Raw genomic sequence first — 21,062 nt, forward strand, 5'->3', positions numbered from 1 at the left:
CTAAAATACTTTTTGTGAGGTATGAAGGGGCACGTCGGAGGATATAAAGGGGTAGCAGAAGTCTCATTCTTATGATCTTATAGGTGATGGGCATGGCGTATAAGCCAACAAAGTGGTAACAGGTTCCCTTTAAAACCCCTTCATGATATGCGCCGTACATGTACGGCGCATGTCGTGTCTCCCCCTTTGATGTGGGCTCTGGCGCTGAGCCCACATCTTTCCCGGCAAATGTCAGCTGTTCTGAACAGCTGACATATGCCTTTAATAGCCGCTGATGGAATCACGATCAACCTGCAGCTGTTAACCTGTTAAATGCCGCTGTCAATCTCTGACAGCAGCATTTAACTCGTGCTTCCTGCAAGTGTGCCGGGAATCCCGCCTATCGGTGACCCGTGTCATGTAATCGTGGGTCACCGATGGGTTGTCATGACAACCAGAGGTCTCCAGCAGACCTCTATGGTTGTCATAGCCGGAATGCTATGAGCGCTGCCCGGTGGTCGGCGCTCATAACAAGTGAGCATTTCTGCAACACACAGGCGATCTGATCATCATCTGTGTGTACTAGAGCCGATCAGACAAGTGCAGCTTCAAGTCTCCCATGGAGACTACTGAAGCATGCAAATTGTAAAAAAAAAAGAAAGCTTTAAAAAAATATATAAAAGTTAAAATCACCCCCCTTTTTGCCCCATTCAAAATAAAACTAAGAAAAATCAAACCTACACATATTTGATATTGTCGGGTACAGAATCGCCCGATCAATCAAAACAAATTTTTTTATCAGATTGATAAACGGCGTAACGAAAAAAAAAGTCAAAACCCCAGAATTACGTTTTTTTTGGTCCCAGAACATTAAATTAAAATGCAATAACGGGCGATCAAAAGATTGTATCTACACCAAAGTGGTATCACTAAAAACATCAGCTAAGCACACAAAAAATAAGCCCTCACCCGACCCCAGATCACGAAAAATGGAGACGCTACGAGTATTGGAAAATTGCGCAATGTTTGTTTTTAACTACTTTTGGATTTTTGTTTTCACTACTTAAATAAAAAAAGAACCTAGACATGTTTGATGTCTATGAACTCGTAATGTCCTGGAGAATCATAATGGCTGGTCAGGTTTAGCATTTGGTGCACATGGTAAAAAAAAAAAAACAGTTTTGGAAATGCACTTTTTTTGCAATTTCACCACACTTGGAATTTTTTTCCCATTTTCGAGTACATGATATGGTAAAACCAATGGTGGAGTTCAAAAGTACAACTCGTCCCAGAAAAAACAAGCCCTCACATGGCCATAGTGACGGAAAAATAAAAAAAAGTTAGGGCTCTGGGAAGAAGGGGAGCGAAAAACAGAAACGCAAAAATGAAAAAGGGCTCCGTCATGAAGAGGTTAACAAAATTTCGGGAAAGGTAATAATGGACACATCCGTACAAGAACACCCCTGCGGCTGTGCAGGTGGCAGGGAAAGGCCTCTGTCTGACAAGTCATCACAGAGACACCATTGACCGTGGGAGAGAACGAGTAAGGTGCGTATGTGCAGATCATAAAAGCTTCACCTGCCCTCCATAGTAAAACTCTTCAGAATCGTTATCTCCTTCCGAGTCTTCTTCCACTGCGCTACTGTGTCGTGATTCCTAGAAGGAAAAAGGAGAAAAGACATTTGTTTTCCTCTGTTCCAGGAGGCAGAGTTGGCGCTTTCTCTGGCACCATAGGGTTCATAAAATCAAAGTTTATTAGCCGAAGCCGAGGGCGGCGTCTTCCTACACAGGATCGGTGGGCTAGTCCCACCCTACATCCGCTGATCGACAATAATGTGTGAGGAGGGAGCTGTCACTCAGTGGCTGGAAGGTGGAGTTAGCCTGGAGATTTGCTTTTCTGGAGCTCAGACAGACAAAATGATCGTCAATATCAGCAATCATCTTCCCTTGGTGCGGTCTGAGGTTCCCAATACCAACTACACACAGATCCTTTAGTTCTTGATCCCACCACTAGGAAAGCCAGTGACTGGACAAAAGTCCTCCTTCAGCTGGTCAGCAACAATGAAAGGGTTAAATGGACAGGATTAGAGGCTCCTCCGATCTTGAATGTTGGACCAGGAGCTCAGCTGTTATTTAGAGTAGGGGTCCCCAACTCCAGTCCTCAAGGCCCACCAACATGTCATGTTTTCAGGATTTCCTTAGTCTTGCCCAGGTAATAATTGCATCACCTGTGCAATGCAAAGGAAATCCTGAAAACATGACCTGTTGGTGGGCCTTGAGGACTGGAGTTGGGGACCCCTGATTTAGAGCACCTCCTCCATGATGGAACAGACTCCCGTACTTCACAATCTAGAATACTGGAATAATATCCTTTGACGGATACCTTAAGAAGGTGAATTAGTAGTCCTTAAGGGAATAAAAACATCATAAACTGAATGGGAAAATGTGCTATGTCTAATATCTCTTTATAGTTATCAGACTTTCACCACTAGGGGGAGCCTATGAGCCCAGTGCATACAGTAAGCCACTGGCTTCTCAGCTCCCCCTGGTGGTGACGGTGTAAAGGTTTTATAAAAACTTATATAAAGACCTTAAATCCACCTTTGGGGTAATGTGAAGGACTCTGGAAACTGACTGATATAAAGATGCAAAACACAATTATAATCTGTCAAATGCCAAGAAAACGAATAAAACAAATTCTTTTTGAAGTCAATCTTTATCAGTGACATAATGGGACCTGTAACCAATGATGGAGTGGTCCAGTCTGAGAAATTAGAGTAGTCATTCATCCGCACAGCATCATTTACTATGCAGCCTTCACCTTGTGCAAGAAGATTTCAATTTCACTCAAATAAAATATTAAAATGAATGAAGTCGTGACCTTCCCATGCAGGAAGCAAATGGCTTAACTCCCGGTTAGACCGATATGTGATGTCCAAATTATTACTCCATTATTTCTGGAGGGAAAGACCAGGAATACAAACGATGACTACAGAAACCAGTCAGGGCTTTGTAAACCAACAGAATATTTGCTCTGTCGTGGCAGACGAAGGGTTAATCATTCACAGCCCTTCATATAGATAAATAGTAATGATAACTTTACAGGAATTCCTGTAGACCAGTAGCATGAGCATTACTTCTGTGGATACATGCAAGAAGCATATAAACGAATATATATGTGATTCATTAAAAGGAATCCGTCAGCAGGTTTTTGCTATTTAATCTTAAAGCAGTAGGGCAAGAAAAAGCCCGATTCCAGTGATGAGTCACTAACTAGGCAGTATAATCAGTGTTTTATCAGCAGCAGATTATCACTAGTGGACTAGGACTCACATGCAAGCCAGTCCATCTAATCTGTGTAGCCCCGCCCCCATCACTGATTGGCAGCTTGCTTACAATATGCAGTGTACACAGAAAGCTGCCAATCAGTGGAGGGGGCGGGGCTATACAGGGCTCAGCATTCCAACCACTGCGAGACCTGCAGCAGAGAAAACATGGGTTGTAACAAAACTGCAACAAGCAGTCCAGTAAGTGATACATTGCTGGAATCAGGCTCTCTGCCCCTGCATCATGCTGCTCTCAGATTACATGTCAAAAACTGCTGACATATTTCCTTTAACAGCTTGGTAATGCTGATCCTGTATTTCCATGCTGAGGATCAGTCCTGTATCGCTTCCAGATTGGGTTTGCTAACATTGTGCATGCGCCAGGGTGATTCAGTGATGAGATGTGCAAAAAAGTTTGCATTATCCATCTCTATTCGTTGTCCCCTCCTCTGCTTAATGCTGCTACCCCAGAGGATACATACTAGGCCAGCGATCTCACATCTTAAAGGGAACCTGTGAGCTGATATTCTCTGCCCGACCTACAGGCAGCATGTATCTGACACTGGCTGCATTATGTCAGCCTTATATGTTCAGCTGTGACAGACTGTGGCGTTAACATAGTATAAAAGCTGGGGGAAACCCGGCCGTACCGGAGGCTGGTAGCACAGGCAGGTCCCCGGTGACTTCTCTAGTACAAATACGGTGGTTTAGAATTTGCATCATTTTTTTTCTAGTTAAGCAATGAAAAAAATGTGGTAAAATATTATATTTTTCTTTGTCTCGCCACTTTCCCAGACTTATAAAGTTTTTAATTATCCCTTGATGTAGCTGAGTGAGGGTTAATTTTCACGTGGTGAGACAACATTTTTATTGATACCAATTTGGGGTACATTTCGATTGCACCTTTTATTTTATTTATTTTTTTATAAGAGGTGTGATGACCCCCCCCCCCCTCCCAAAAAAAAGAAGAAGCTATTTTGCAGTCAATTTTTTTCTATACAGATCACCATATAGATTTACTATTTTTAGATTTTGATAAATTTAACTTTTCTGGACGCGGCAAAGCCAAATGTTTATTTTTTTTTCTTAATTTTATTATTATTATTTTTCTAATATTGGATATTAGTTTTGAATCCCCTTACAGAGTTGAACCTGTGATCATTTGATTGCTTGTACTGCATCCTGCTACACCACAGTATTGCTGTAAAGTATACAGGAAAAATCAAGGTACTCCCATGGCTGAGCTTCACGGGAGTGCCACGATGCCTACAGTGTGCCCCGGCTGCCATGGTAACCTATTGGTGCTCCGCAATCATGTCTAAGGGAGCTGATAGTAGCTGTGCATTTTATCAGAGTGAACACCAGCAACTGTTTCAATTATAAGCCCCTGTCACAGCTTGACAGCAGCATCTAAATGGTTAACAGCAATGATCTGAGCAGCAGTGATCTACCACATGCACTGCTCCTGAGCACCCTCCATACCTGCAGACCCCTGCCCACATCGTAATGTGGGAAGGGGGTTAATTAATCCATTCCCACCAAAGCCATTTTTTTTGCATTCTCAATTTTTTCTCCCTGTCTTCCAAGTGTCATAACTATTTTATATTTGTGTCTCAAGCCATTTGAGGGATCCCTTTAAGCAGTGTAAAGCCGAGCTATACCTCAAGGGATTTACAGTACCATTTCACATACAGTCATGGCCAAAAGTATTGACACCCCTGCAATTCTGTCAGATAATACTCAGTTTCTTCCTGAAAATGATTGCAATCACAAATTCTTTGGTATTATTATCTTCATTTAATTTGTCGTAAATGAAAAAACACAAAAAGAATTGTCCTAAAGCCAAATTGGATATAATTCCACACCAAACATAAAAAAGGGGGTGGACAAAAGTATTGACACTGTTCGAAAAATCATGTGATGCTTCTCTAATTTGTGTAATTAACAGCACCTGTAACTTACCTGTGGCCCCTAACAGGTGTTGGCAATAACTAAATCACACTTGCAGCCAGTTGGCATGGATTAAAGTTGACTCAACCTCTGTCCTGTGTCCTTGTGTGTACCACATTGAGCATGGAGAAAAGAAAGAAGACCAAAGAACTGTCTGAGGACTTGAGAAACCAAATTGTGAGGAAGCATGAGCAATCTCAAGGCTACAAGTCCATCTCCAAAAACCTGAATGTTCCTGTGTCTACCGTGCGCAGTGTCATCAAGAAGTTTAAAGCCCATGGCACTGTGGCTAACCTCCCTAGATGTGGACGGAAAAGAAAAATTGAAAAGAGATTTCAACGCAATATTGTGCGGATGTTGGATAAAGAACCTCGACTAACATCCAAACAAGTTCAAGCTGCCCTGCAGTCCAAGGGTACAACAGTGTCAACCAGTACTATCCGTCGGCATCTGAATGAAAAGGGACTGTATGGTAGGAGACCCAGGAAGACCCCACTTCTTACCCCGAGACATAAAAAAGCCAGGCTGGAGTTTGCCAAAATTTACCTGAAAAAGCCTAAAACGTTTTGGAAGAATGTTCTCTCGTCAGATGAGACAAAAGTAGAGCTATTTGGGCAAAGGCATCAACATAGAGTTTACAGGAGAAAAAAAGAGGCATTCAAAGAAAAGAACATGGTCCCTACGGCCAAACATGGCGGAGGTTCCCTGATGTTTTGGGGTTGCTTTGCTGCCTCTGGCACTGGACTGCTTGACCTTGTGCATGGCATTATGAAGTCTGAAGACTACCAACAAATTTTGCAGCATAATGTAGGGCCCAGTGTGAGAAAGCTGGGTCTCCCTCAGAGGTCATGGGTCTTCCAGCAGGACAATGACCCAAAACACACTTCAAAAAGCACTAGAAAATGGTTTGAGAGAAAGCACTGGAGACGTCTAAGGTGGCCAGCAATGAGTCCAGACCTAAATCCCATAGAACACCTGTGGAGAGATCTAAAAATGGCAGTTTGGAGAAGGCACCCTTCAAATATCAGGGACCTGGAGAAGTTTGCCAAAGAAGAATGGTCTAAAATTCCAGCAGAGCATTGTAAGAAACTCATTGATGGTTACCGGAAGCTGTTGGTCGCATTTATTTTGGCTAAAGGTTGTGCAACCAATTATTAGGCTGAGGGTGCCAATACTTTTTTCTGGCCCATTTTGGGAGTTTTGTGTGAAATGATCAATGTTTTGCCTTTTGCTTCATTCTCTTTTGTGTTTTTTCAATTAAGACAAATTAAATGAAGATAATAATACCAAATAATTTGTGATTGCAATCATTTTCAGGAAGGAACTGAGTATTATCTGACAGAGTTCCAGGGGTGTCAATACTTTTGGCCATGACTGTAGCTGAAAAAACATAACCCAATCCACATACAATCCTGGCGAAGGCCCAGAGGACAGTGGTCTGGCTTCTATCGGGAGAATATCCTGTAGGTACAACAAAGATGAGGAGCTTTCCAGATGGACACAGCCGTGTCTGACCATCTTAGAAATTGCATTTTTAAATTGCAGTTTTTTAATTGCTATGAATTAGACTAGAATTGGACTGGAATTGACTGGAAGGTAAAGGAATAGAAAACCACTATAATGTTTCGGTTTCTTTTCACATTCACCCCCATACTACTTTATTTCTTCCTATCTCCTGTAGTCCCTCCACCCAGTAAGGAACTAGTCATTTCTCCCTCCATCCTCCCCAGTCATCTCACCTCCTCCACAGAACTATTCCTCCACATACAATCCTTTCTCGCCAGGCACACACGGCCACATCATGACCTATCCAGCTCACACCTTCTAACGCTCAGTCTGCTGCTCCTCATTGCTGGCGACATATCCCCAAATCCTGGCCCTCCTCATCACATCCCCACACTCATTTCTAATCCCCTGCCACGATCCTCTACACGTCCTCGCAACCACAGTAACCTCATACCCATTCATCCAGCCCCCACTCCCCCAATTTCCCTATCTGGAGCACTATGGAACACACGCTCTGTCTGCAATAAACTGTCATTTATCCATGACCTCTTTATCAATAACAAACTCTCCTTCCTCGGCATCACTGAAACCTGGCTCACCCCTTCTGACACAGCCTCCCCTGCGGCACTCTCTTACGGTGGCTTCCACCTTTCTCACACACCCCGCCCCAGCAGCAAGCATGGCGGAGGAGTTGGTTTTCTCCTGTCAGATAACTGCTCCATCACCCCAATCCCACTGCCACCCTCTGTTACCTTCCCTTCCTTTGAGGTGCACTCTGTGCGCATCTACTCCCCCTCCAACCTCCAACTGGCTGTCATTTACCGCCTCTCAGGGCCAGCCACCACCTTCTTTGACCACTTCACCACCTGGCTACTCCATTTCTTCGCCGCTGACATCCCCACTATCATCATGGGCGACTTCAACATCCCCATTGACACTTCCCTCTCAGCTGCCACTAAACTTCTATCCCTCACTTCCTCATTTGGCCTCACTCAATGGTCTTCTACAGCCACCCACAAAGATGGTCACACACTGGACCTCATTTTCACCTGCCTCTGCTCCCTATCTAACCTCTCAAACTCACCTCTTCCTCTTTCTGACCACAACCTACTTACATTCTCTTCCCTTTCCACTCCTTGTCTACAACCCCCACCCCACAAACTCTCGCAGAAATCTTAAACACCTTGATCTTCACTCACTCTCTGAATCCCTCCTCCCTCTCACAGACATAAGCTCCCTACACAATGCGGATGATGCTGCCGCTCTATATAACACCACAATAGCTGCAGCTTTGGAATCTCTTGCCCCTCTCACACATACCAAAGCTCGCAAAATCAACAGACAACCCTGGCACACCAGCATGACCAAAGAACTGAGGCGAGCTTCCAGAGCTGCTGAGCGCAGATGGAAAAGATCCCACTCCATCGAGCACTTCATCGCATTCAAACAGTCCCTCACTACTTTCAAAACCACGCTCGCCACAGCAAAACAAACCTACTTCTCATCTCTCATATCCTCCCTGTCTCACAACCCCAGTTATTCAACACCTTCAACTCTCTCCTCCGTCCCCCAGCACCTCCTCCCTCTCCACTCATCTCAGCTGAAGACTTTGCCTCATTTTTCAAGCAGAAAATTGAGAACATCAGAGACAGTTTTAGTAAACAACTTCCCTTCCTCCCAACTACCCAGCCCTCCACCTCCAAAACCAACTACTCCACCATTACAGAAGACGGACTCTCCACTCTACTCTCAAGATCGCATCTCACCACCTGTGCACTTGACCCACTCCCATCCCACTTCATCCCAAACCTCACCACAGTCTTCATCCCAACCCTAACCCATCTCTTCAACCTTTTCAAAAACCTGACCTGCACAACCAAACATAGACTAAGTGTGAACAGGTGCTGAACCTAGAGTCGCCAACTCGTACGAGTTGGCGACTCTAGGTTCAGCACCTGTTCACACTTAGTCTATGTTTGGATGTGCAGGTCAGGTTTTTGAAACGTATTCTCTAGCCTTCTGATCGTGCACTCCGCCTTCTAGCCACAGGTGTTTTAATTACAGCAGGTCCAATACCCCTCCATAGAGAGAGAGAATTTTAGTCTAGGAAGAGGTTTCACATGTACCCATTCAGATGTAGACGTTTATTCTCAGCGAGGTAAGGCAAGCGTAGGACCTGGTATAAGAGAGATGCCGTAAAGTGGCTACCAGGTACACATAAAATTGGCCATTTTTATGCGCTAAACGCTCTCATTTTTCATATTTCTAGTGCAGTAATGCAGTTCAAATTTCAAGTATTTCAAGTTTGTATGTTCTAGCGCTGCAGTGTGCTGCCTTATTTATTTAACCATCTCTTCAACCTATCACTAACAACTGGCATTTTCCCCTCAAGCTTTAAACATACCTCAATCACACCTATCCTCAAAAAGCCCTCTCTTGACCCATCCTCTGTATCTAGCTATCGCCCTATATCACTTCTCCCCTTTGCCTCAAAACTACTGGAACAACATGTCCATCTTGAACTGTCCTCCCATCTATCTTCCTGCTCCTTCTTCGACCGCTTTCAATCAGGCTTCTGGTCACACCACTCCACTGAAACTGCCCTAACTAAGGTCACCAATGATCTATTAACCGCCAAGAGCAAGCGACACTACTCTGTCCTCCTCCTCCTGGACCTGTCCTCTGCCTTTGACACAGTGGACCATTCCCTGCTGCTGCAGACCCTCTCATCCCTTGGAATCACAGAATTGGCCCTATCCTGGATCTCATCATACCTTACTGACTGTACATTCAGCGTCTCCCATTCACACACCACCTCCTCACCTCGCCCCCTATCTGTCGGAGTCCCGCAAGGTTCAGTTCTAGGACCCCTGCTCTTCTCCATTTACACCTTTGGCCTGGGACAGCTCATAGAATCTCACGGCTTTCAGTATCATCTCTATGCTGACGACACACAGATCTACATCTCTGGACCAGATATCACCTCCCTACTAACCAGAATCCCTCAATGTCTGTCTGCTATTTCATCCTTCTTCTCCACTAGATTTCTAAAACTTAACATGGACAAAACAGAATTCATCATCTTTCCCCCATCTCACACGACCTCACCAACGAACCTATCCATTACAGTAAACGGCTGCCCACTCTCCCCAGTCCCACAAGCTCGCTGTCTTGGGGTAATCCTTGACACTGATCTCTCCTTTAAACCACATATCCAAACCCTTTCCACTTCCTGCCGCCTCCAACTCAAAAATATTTCACGGATCCGCACATTCCTAAACCAAGAATCTGCAAAGACCCTAGTCCATGCCCTCATCATCTCCCACCTTGACTACTGTAACCTCCTGCTCTGTGGCCTCCCCTCTAACACTCTTGCACCCCTCCAATCTATTCTAAACTCTGCTGCCCGACTAATCCACCTGTCCCCCCGCTATTCCCCGGCCTCTCCCCTCTGTCAATCCCTGCACTGGCTCCCCATCACCCAGAGACTCCAGTACAAAAGCCAAACCATGACATACAAAGCCATCCACAACCTGTCTCCTCCATACATCTGTGACCTCGTCTCCCGGTACTTTCCTACACGCAACCTCCGATCCTCACAAGATCTCCTTCTCTACTCCCCTATTATCTCCTCTTCCCACAATCGCATACAAGATTTCTCTCGCGTATCACCCCTACTCTGGAATTCTCTACCACAACATATCAGACTCTCGCCTACCATCGAAACCTTCAAAAAGAACCTGAAGACCCACCTCTTCCGACAAGCCTACAACCTGCAGTAACCACCGATTGACCAAACCGCTGCACGGCCAGCTCTACCCTCACCTACTGTATTCTCACCCATCCCTTGTAGATTGTGAGCCCTCGCGGGCAGGGTCCTCCCTCCTCCTGTACCAGTTGTGACTTGTATTGTTCAAGATTATTGTACTTGTTTTATTATGTATACCCCTCCTCACATGTAAAGCGCCATGGAATAAATGGCGCTATAATAATAAATAATAATAATAATAATAATAACGCAGCACAAACCCAGGCTAACACATCATTGGACTCAGCTGATCTCCAAAACCTCTTTACACAACATATTGCACATCTACCATCTTATACTTCTACTAGAAGTTAATCCAAAATTTCTTACTTTTCCCCACTTACTTAAAGGTTTATCCAAGACTTGTTTTTTTACAATGGTCCTAAGAACTAACAGAGAGGTAGTTTCTAACCGCCTGCTTGTTCTTCCCAGTGCCGATCACGGAGCGGTCACAGACTGCTCCGGTCGGCAATTCCCGCGACTTCTACTGATGTCATATCGACAGAGCAGCTTCTCTTCCACTCTGCTCTGTTGACAAGGCGTGACTGCCAGCACAATGCTAATTGACTGCCAGCTCCCCACTGCCTAACTGCGGAAAGCCAGTGGTAAATCAGAATGACATGGGCAGTCACTTCCCTTCAAGAGAGCAGCCTGGAAGAAAAGGAGCTGCTCTGTTGGCGTGGAGCAGTTGAATTTGAGGGGGTCAATGACAGGTCGGTGCTGCCGTCGGATGGGATAGGGAGATAGTAAGCAACTACTTGCCTCTTAGTTTTTAAGCTCATAGATTAAAAAAGTGACCTGGGTAACCCTTTTAAGACTCAAAAGGTAAACAAGGTAGACTTAGAACATTGTTACAAAACTGCAATAATTTACAGAGAAGATCGCTCCTGTACGTTACCTCGCCATTTTCTTTCTGTAATTTAGACTTTATGGACAAGCAGCTGGTAATGTCATTGGATTTCCTCAGCTCTACAAGACAAAATAAGAAGGGATTTAGCACAACGGGTGCAGCCATGTTCCTCCACATCGCCGGATACGATTTATCACAGGAAACAATCGAGGACACTAAAATATAAAATCCGAGCACGACTACACGCCGGCATCTAGAGGAACAGAACGACGACACGTCCGGATCGCAGATTCCCACACACTGACAATTCACGAAAACACACCGAGTTTTTGAGTCCAATGCAACAGAGACATTTGAGGTCCCCGAAGTCCAGAACACTCATTTCCCAATAGTAGGTGCACAGGACACGGATCAAAGATTGCTGTAAGGTTCGACTACGTCCCAGCATAGTACAGGTGAACTGCGAGGTTATCCTAGCCGGGAAAAAGCAAGTCACAAAAAATCCAAATTTTTGTTCCTTGCGTTTCACCATCTTAGCGCCTTGCGAGTCGCATTCATTTGCACTTGCAATACGCAAGTAAGTAAAGCCAAACAGGGCATCATTTGTAAGGAAACCAAAGTTGTTTTTACGCCAAAATAACTGCTTTTAAGTAAAAAAAAAAATAATAATACATTGCTCTGGGTGCCCATTTCTTTTCAGGTACACAGCGTTTCGTGTAGGTTTTGGGACTTGCCGTCTCTTGAAAAGAGGGATCCAAATCCTGTATTAACGGCCCACGATGAAATCAATTTCAAGGTGTGCCGGGGACATTAGAAAGGAATATGAACGCTTTTCGGTGCTTCATAGTGACAGCACACGGAGAGTAATAAATTGCCGGATTACTTCAGCCCAGTGGAGCAAGTTAAAAAAAAAAATATATATATATACCATGACTTCAACTGTGTTTTTCATTGTGATTGATCGCAGACAATTCAGACTTAATGCTGTTTTAAGGACGGACTGATAGTGAGACCTTCATCTGTAGGAAATAAAATGGACTTCAAAGCACCCAGGTGACGGGGCAGGGGATGGCCAGGAGCCATTCTTATAATCATTGATGACACTGGCGTTATTAGATCACACTGGCTCTTACACTTTCAAAAAGGTCAAAGTCAATTTATAATCTACAGATATAAAATATATAAAAAAAAATGTATGTAGTATTTGCACCCACAAAATGTTCCCCCCCAGACGTTGGTAATGGGATCATATTCTAACATTCAACGTATCTGCAAACTTTTTCTGCTCATGTGATACCCCCTAGAAATATATTGTGCCATTCCACAGTTAGTCCAACTGGAAGTTAATGAATCAATTGACAACTGGGTGTCATCAGTTCCCATATCAAGAAGGAGACACCCACACGTCAGCACTGAATGGATAGTGATAAAGCATTTGGGGTTTTATGTCTTTGTGTTTAGGAATTTTAAAGGCACTTTATGAATTTCTTATTGATTTTCATTAGCAATAATAGAAGGGCAGCATGACACAGATTTCTTATAGAAGGACCTCTTAAAGGAGGACCTGTCGCCATGTCAAGAGTGGCCAGTTTAGGTTTGTATTCTACTCCTGATGCTCCCCTGAGCATGTTGTTTTTTGTTTTTCTTTAATCCACCTTAAGGTTCTAGAGATATGAGCCTTTTTATTTAGTACTGATTTTTATGGTCATTCTAAAGAGGGCGTGGCCCGCCAGATTCTCTAGAGGCGTGTCTTTAGGCTGCTTTGCAATATTACCCTGTGAGCCCCGCCTTCTTAGTAAAGACCATGAAAATAAAGCACCACATAAAAAGGCCCATATCTCTGGAACCGTATGGTGAATTTTAGAACAACAAAAAACGTCATTCTCAGGGGAGAAGCAAGAATAAAATGGGAACAAAAACTAATAAGTTTTTATCTGGTGACAGCTCCTCTTTTCTGGAGAGATTACAGCCAGTAATCAACCTCCACTTTACTGGTGCAGGTACAATCTCTATGATTTTCAGCCCGATGTACACCTGATCCCTCCGGGTTCATAATAGAATCTCACCTCTCAGTTGATTAATGATACAGTTTCATTCCTACAGCATCAATTCTAGTGGCCATTTAATTTTATTTTTACCTGGCTGTCATGCCAGCACCAAATTCTCAAATACTGGCTTTCACTTCGATTTTCCGATTCTTCTTGTTTCCATTCTTTCTCACATGCCTTCCAGTATTTGATTCCTCTAACGATATTTTAAAATCCCTAAAGGTTGTCAGACATTTTACCTTTGGCTGTTAAATCTGGCATATTGGGCACATGGTCGTACTGGCTTGCATTTTAGAATCCTGTCTGACTCATTTATTTTACTCACTTACCGTATTTTTCGGACTATAAGACGCACCGGACCATAAGACACATCCCAAATTTAAAGGAGGAAAATAGGAAAAGAAAGAATTTTTAATGTGAAAATGGAGGTTATCTCAAATATATTTAGCTTACAGGGGGTTGGCTGCGGTGGAGCGGGGTCATAGGAGGCAGGGTCGCCGCTACAGGTAGCCGGCGGTGGCAGGAGTGGGACGCTATGGCGGGCCCTGGGCTGGGAGGAGGGGGTTGTGCCGGCGGTGCAAAGCACACTGATTTCACAGTAGCGGGCTTCAGGAAAATGGTGCCGAAGGCAGCGCATCCGCAGATTAAGTTCTCTGCGCTACATTTTCCTAAAGCCCCCCGCCATGAGATCAATGTCTTCTACGTTGCACCGCTGGGACAGCCCCTTCCTCCCATCACAAGGCCCACAGCATCGCCCCACTTCTGCAGTGACAAGCCGGCATCCTGTGACCCTGCTCTGCTGCTGCTCCCCCCAAGTAAGCTACATTCGGACTATAAGACGCACTCTCATTTTCTACAAAATTAGGTAGGAAAATAAGTGTGTGTCTTATAGTCTAAAAGTAAGGTATATAGCCCATTAATTCCACAGCATTTTCCAGACATTATCGGCACTGTCCCCATTGGGGTTCACAATCTAAAACCCTTTCAGTGTGTCTTAGGAGCGTGGAAGGAAACCAGAGGAAACCCACACAATCACTGGGAGAACAGCTGTTGGCCTTGGTGGGATTTGAACCCAGGACCCCAGCGCTGCAATGCTAACCACTGAGCCACCACGCTGCCCTGTATCCATTTCTTTTCAGTTTCATTTCGATATTGTATGATAGTGGCTTCTGATTTGGGGGTATTACCCAATGGCTGGAGTCTTTATCAACCTATTATACTTTTAAATGGTTACTGTTGTTTCAACAAACTTCGTGTAAACCAATTGTATGAGCGAATATAAGGAGCTGTCTTTTATATGTTAGGACATAAGTATGCTTATTTCTCCACTTATGAGAAACCTCTTTTCCCATCTACCTCCTCCTGAAGCCAGAGGTCACGCTGAAAAACAGCTAAAATCCATCTTTTTTAAAACAAAAAAAAAAGACTGCCAACTCACTGAGGTATCAGATTACACCTGCCCAATAAAGCAGGGAGAGGCACAGGTTAATTTACTGTTATCTCTCCAGAGCTGGATTCACAGTTACATAGCTTAGTACTGCTGTGTAATGTCCCCCATGCTGCTGCTTCTGAACACCTACACTATAGAGACAGAAGTGTTCGGATCCCTCAGATCTCCATGCAATATGTGAAGGAGTTTGAGGTGACCTCTTGAAGCTGCTTTCAGACTATAGTACAGGCAGCAGCTTCAGGAACTTATACGTTTTTTCTATTTTTCTTTTGTCAACTAATATTTCCTCCCACCATACATAGACCAACACAGGCATTTTTTAAATTTATTTTTAATTATCATTTTCTCCCTTCTGCACATAAAAGCCACTGTTACCTACTGTTTCCCACCTGCCCCAATAAAAAAAAAGTACAAATCATATTTAATCTGCAACACATTTTTTTTCTTTTTGGATCCCTTTAAATTGTAGATGTTCGGGATCTAGGGTCCTCATTGATTCGCTGAAAACACTGCAGAATTGCTGAGCTCCTGCATGATCGTGCACAAAGCAGTGTACAGGCTGAGTGGATTGTCTATGGGTCCATAATATACAACTGGGCAGGCGATCAGGGCCCCGACACAATGTTTTCAGAAACTTATAGCATGTTTTAAGGGCTCCAACATATAAAAAAATAAAATGAAAAGTTTAGCAGCACATTTCTGTCCCTGCTCCATCCTCCTGAAGGACAATAGTCTCCGTGGAAATAAGCCAGCAGGTGCGAACATCAATGGAAATGACAGGTAAGTTCACATCAGCAAGACGCGCGGAATAAGAATCTACACCAAATCGTGGGATCGCAAAAACGCTGTTGATTTACAGAAAGTTTCAGCCTTCGCATTTCAGAGGTTAAATCCGCTGTGAAAACTCACAGCATAAATTGATAGGCAGGCTTCTAAGGAAAGCAGAAAAAAAAATACATGTAACAAAAAAAAAAAAAGCGTAATTGCATTTTTAAGCACAGAATCCCAGCGTTTCTGCACACACAAAAAAAAAACGTAGAAAAAAAAACACCAAAAAAAGATGCTTCAAATCTGCACCAAAAGTACATATAAGATTGGGGGAAAGCGAAGCAAAGAATAAACATAAAATAATCAGAATAGATTATTGCAAATTTTTGTGTAGACCCCCCCATCCCCCTCAGACAAAAAAAAGCAGAGGAAATAACACACACGGGAACATGGCCTAAGGCGGGTGTTGAATACAAGCTGGAGTAAGATGACAATTACTTTACCCTATAATTTATGCTAATTTCTCCTGAATTGTAGATACTAATAGGAGACAAAAGTGCTCGTAGGTTATTACCATCATGAAATGGTAACAAAGACAAATATATAAAGGGATCTTCATCATTGTTGCTTTAAGCCCATTGGTATTTTGCCACTTTCAGAGCCCTAATCTCAGGCTGACTTAGGGTCCCAGTGGTCAGACCACTAGAAATCAACAAGTTATCACCTGTTGTGAATTCTGCTTTTGGGCTCCCTCCGGTGGTTGTAGGTGGTAATGCAGTTGTCCCAGGGCTGCAGTCATGGTCAGGTGTTTCTGCTGATTGCAATTCTGACTGGGGTATTTAGGTTTGCAGGATTCATTAGTCCTTTCCAGTTGTCAATGGTTCTTGGGAGGTGTTTCTCCTGCTTAGCTGCCAATTCAGCAAAGATAAGTGTGTTTTTTTTTGTATGGCACACATGCTGTGTGCTGGATTTTTGATTGTATTTCTGCTCTGTGTGTAGGATTCTCTGGAGTGGCAGATATACGTTCCACGTCTTTAGTTAGATGGAGGAATTTTTTGTATAATCTGCTGTGGATATTTTTGGAAGGGTTTTAATACTGACCGCACAGAACTCTGTCCTATCCTTTCCTATTTTAGCTAGAGTGGCCTCTTTTGCTAAATCCTGTTTTCTGCCTACGTGTGTCTTTCCTCTCCTACCCACAGTCAATATTCGTGGGGGGCTGCCTATCCTTTGGGGTTCTGCTCTGAGGCAAGATAGTATTCCTATTTCCATCTATAGGGGTATTTAGTTCTCCGGCTGTGACGAGGTGTCTAGGGCTTGTTAGGTACACCCCACGGCTACTTCTAGTTGCGGTGTCAGATCAGGATTTGCGGTCAGTACAGTTACCACCTACTCCAATGAAAGTTATTCATGCGGCTCCAAGGTCACCGGATCATAAAAATCACCTATCCTGTAGATAACGAATTATAGTACATGTTTGTTTTGTTTTTTGTATTTTTTTTGAGGAAGGGAATAAAGATTTAAAGGGAGTCTGGCAGCTTGTTTTCGTTGCATAATTTGGTCGCAGAAGAAATTCCTGAAAGTAGATTATATGGTATAATTCAAGTTTTATCTACACAGAACATGAGATCCATGCATCAGCTTCTTAATACAGCATAACAGGAAGTCTAAAGGACCTTTTACCAGAGAGAAAGTGAAACCAAAGTACAAGTATATGCATTACATTCAACTATGTATATAACAGTAACAACATCACCATCTACTGTCAGAAAAGTTTAAACTCCTCCGGCACACAAATATGTCTGTGTCTGTTGCATATCTGCCAACAGTTTTTGCTATATAATCTGAGAGAAGCAGGATGTAGGGGCTGAGACCCTGATTCCAGCGATATGTACCACTTCTAAAATCAGTAATAGGGACCCCCCTTTTGTTTGAAGGTATACTGTAGGGTCTCGAAATCTTGATGGCGGCTCTGCACATAATTAATCTTATCTTGAAATGATAATTACACTTTAAAGGAGGACTCCAGTAGTTTTTATTGCTCCCTCCTCAATAATGTGTGCATAAGAGGTGATTAATTACCCATCACCTTCTTCTGCCGTTTCTAGCGCTACACCGATCTACTGCATCATGGAACTACAACCTTGACCAGCCGGACGACCCAACGTCTTCTGCCTGGACCAGAAATCACTTCCTCAATGTAAGTCTATGCGACTAAGAAAGAAGACATTTAAAGGCTTTAGGAAAGGAAGAGGCGTGAGTCGGCAAGTGAGAGCTGTGGTGACATGATGCAGGAGAGGAGCGCAGCAGCGCTGGAAACAGTAGAAGACAGCAATGGGGAACATTATAATGAACACTCTGTAACACATTATTGATGGCTCATGGAGGGGGGAGCAATAAAAAAAAATTGCTGCAGTGTTCCTTTAAATATATAAATCTAAAATATGGATCTGTGTCTCTTTTTCTATAATTATTAGTGCGTTTTTGCTCCTATGCCTCCAATCTCGGAGTTTGTTACTGCTCCCGTTTATGACAGAAGCGGCTTTGTATCTTTTGTGCGATAGTATAATTCCTTACACAAATCAACAACTTTGGCTGCTGCATGTGCACATTTCATGGCTGAATGTATGGCAATAACAAATGATTGATGGTTTATGATCGGGCTTATGCGAATGTGTGGATTTAAATCTAGTTTCTGTATATTTTACGTGGCATCAAAATTAGTGGTCCGTGTAAAGAACTATAACATTTTTTAGCTGTGATCAGCCAACACGAATGATGAATGTCGGACATTAAAGTCACAGTTTACGGAGTGCTCACGTTAATGGGGAATATATAAATGGGGCACTTGGGAGAGCTTTGTGACCTGTTTTACTATGAAAAGTCCCAGCAGGTGTTTAGTCGTGTTACCCAATATATAAGAATATAAAGTTAACTATGACTTATTGTACTAATACTACAGATGTTTCCACCCCTTGCACTCCAAGAATTTGGCTAAAATCCAGGTTCATGTCACCTAATTGAAGAGCAGCATGATGTAGAGACAGAGATCCTGATTTTAGAGATGTATCACTTACTGGGCTACTTCCTGTGGTATTGATATAAAATCATTGCTTTATTAGCAGGAGATTATTAGTAGAGGACTGGTAACCCTACTGCCATGTAGTCCTCCATATTCATGAGCTGTGTATAACCCCGCCCACACCACCGATTGGAGAAGCTTTTTGTGTACACTGTGCATAGGAAGAGAGCGGCCAATCAGTGTTGTGGGCGGGGTCATACAGAGCTCAGCATTCAGAGAACTGCTAAATCTGCATCAGATCAAACAGTCGTTTTATCAAACCTATAACAAGCAGCCCAGTATGTGACACATCCATGGAATCAGGGTATCTGCCCCTACATTATTCTGCTCTCAGATGAGTTAACACAAATTCCCTTTAACCACTAAAATCTCTCAAAATACAAACACAACCCAATAGCAGGACACAGCCTAGCAAAAATCTTTGACATGCTATAATTCACATCTCGACCACTGGGTGGACGTGCATAGACACATATAGCATAAATGTCACTTGGCAGAGTATCATCATATCTATTGGAAATCCCAGAAGTCAGAGCATTCTCTTCAATAGTGGGCATTACCATCCCATGCCATTTTCGATGTCTTTGCGGTAACTCTACACTCTAAATCCTGGAAGGAGGGTCCGCTGTGAGAGACCTCCTCTTGGATGTTTATATATACCGAGCTCATGGAAAGTTGCTGTGAAATCACAACTCCCAGCATGCTCTGTGGAACGATAGGAGCAGCAGTTGTCAAAGTCACTTCGGTCACAAGAGAGACAAATTCTGCTCCGATGGCTTTTACGAGGAAGAAGACCCTTGTATTTCTAATGAACGATAATTCTCCCCCGCCGGTCTATGATGGAAATGTCGCAGCCAACCGGTTTTATTTGGGACGGCTCCAAACTATCTTTATCTTGATATATTAGGCACTGATCTGTATTTTTCAGTGCCATGCAATAATTGAAGTATGCCTTTACTGCCTGACAGCAGCCGCGGATTTATCTGGACGTCGGCTGCCCATAGAGGCTATTACAGAGTAATGGACCCTTCCAAATACGTTTCTAACCAATAGCCTCGGGTTAAAGTTCTAAGATTTCAAACGGCCGACCATTAAGTACGGACTTGGCGCTCTGTAACACAAACATGTTCAGCACTTGCCATTCTGCTGTCGGTTTTCTTGTATTTACGATTATGGCAGTTCTGCATACCCGTACCCTACACCATATAGTTCAAGGATAATACAGATGACGAAGAACGTCATTCAGGAGATATCTGTCCACAGGTTTTTGCTCTGCATTGTGAGAGCAGCATAATGTATGGGAGAATCTGATTCCAGCAATGCGTCAATAATTAGGTTGTGTTTTGCTATTTCAATACAATCAGTATTTTATCAGCAGGAGATTATCACTGCAGGACAGAGTGTCCCGAGCCTCCTAGTCAACTTCTGTCCCCAAAACGGATTAGATTTTCTTCTTATGCACAGGTAAGCTGCCAACCAGTGTTGTGGCCGGGGTTATACAGAGCTCAGGATTTGAGCACTGCTACATATTGCTGGAATCAGGGTCTCAGCCCCTACATCCTGCTTCTCTCAGATTATATAGCAAAAACTGTTGGCAGATATGCAACAGACACAGACATATTTGTGTGCAGGAGGAGTTTACACTTTTCTGACAGTAGATAGTGATGTTGTTACTGTTATATACTTAGTTGAATGTAATGCATATACTTGTTGTACTTTGGTTTCACTATCTCTCTTGTAAAAGGTCCTTTAGACTTCCTGTTATGCTGCATTAAGAGGCTGATACATGGAGCTCATATTCTGTGTAGATAAAACTTGAATTATACCATATAATCTACTTTCAGGAATTTCTTCTGCGACCAAATTATGCAACGAAAACAAGCTGCCAGACTCCCTTTAAAACTTTATTCCCTTCCTCAAAAAAAATACAAAAAACAAAACAAACATGTACTATAATTCGTTATTTACAGGATAGGTGATAATTTGTTGATTTCTAGGGGTCTGACCACTGGGACCCTAAGTCAACCTGAGATCAGGGCTCTGAAACCCAGTTGCAGGCTCTGCAGCCCCATCATGAATACAGCGGAAGTGCACATGTTTGGCGTCGGCTACGCTCCTTGTTAATGGCACTGCCAAGTCCAGCACTCCGATTTCTCCTACAATCCCAAAATAAATACAACACAGTACAAGATCTCGCACCTCCACTCCATTTCAGATGCGGCTGCAGAACCTTATGCTCAGGATGGCTGGGGGTCCTAGAAGTCTTCAGTGATCAGCAGATTATCCCTTACCCTA

At 43.3% G+C, this 21,062-nt stretch overlaps 1 protein-coding gene across 1 annotated transcript in view; it reads right to left on the bottom strand.

Moving 5' to 3' along the window:
• The window catches only part of PARP8 (poly(ADP-ribose) polymerase family member 8), a 437,603-nt gene that overhangs the window by 154,368 nt on the left and 262,173 nt on the right, over positions 1–21,062 (bottom strand). The window contains exons 5-6 of the mRNA XM_069748619.1: positions 11,468–11,538; positions 1,558–1,635 (exon numbers count right to left, since the gene is read on the bottom strand). Coding sequence (XP_069604720.1) covers positions 1,558–1,635; positions 11,468–11,538 — 149 coding nt within the window. The remainder of the gene's footprint in view (positions 1–1,557; positions 1,636–11,467; positions 11,539–21,062) is intronic.

This window comes from Ranitomeya imitator, chromosome 1 (genome assembly GCF_032444005.1).
Source record: "Ranitomeya imitator isolate aRanImi1 chromosome 1, aRanImi1.pri, whole genome shotgun sequence".
Lineage (NCBI taxonomy): Eukaryota > Metazoa > Chordata > Amphibia > Anura > Dendrobatidae > Ranitomeya > Ranitomeya imitator.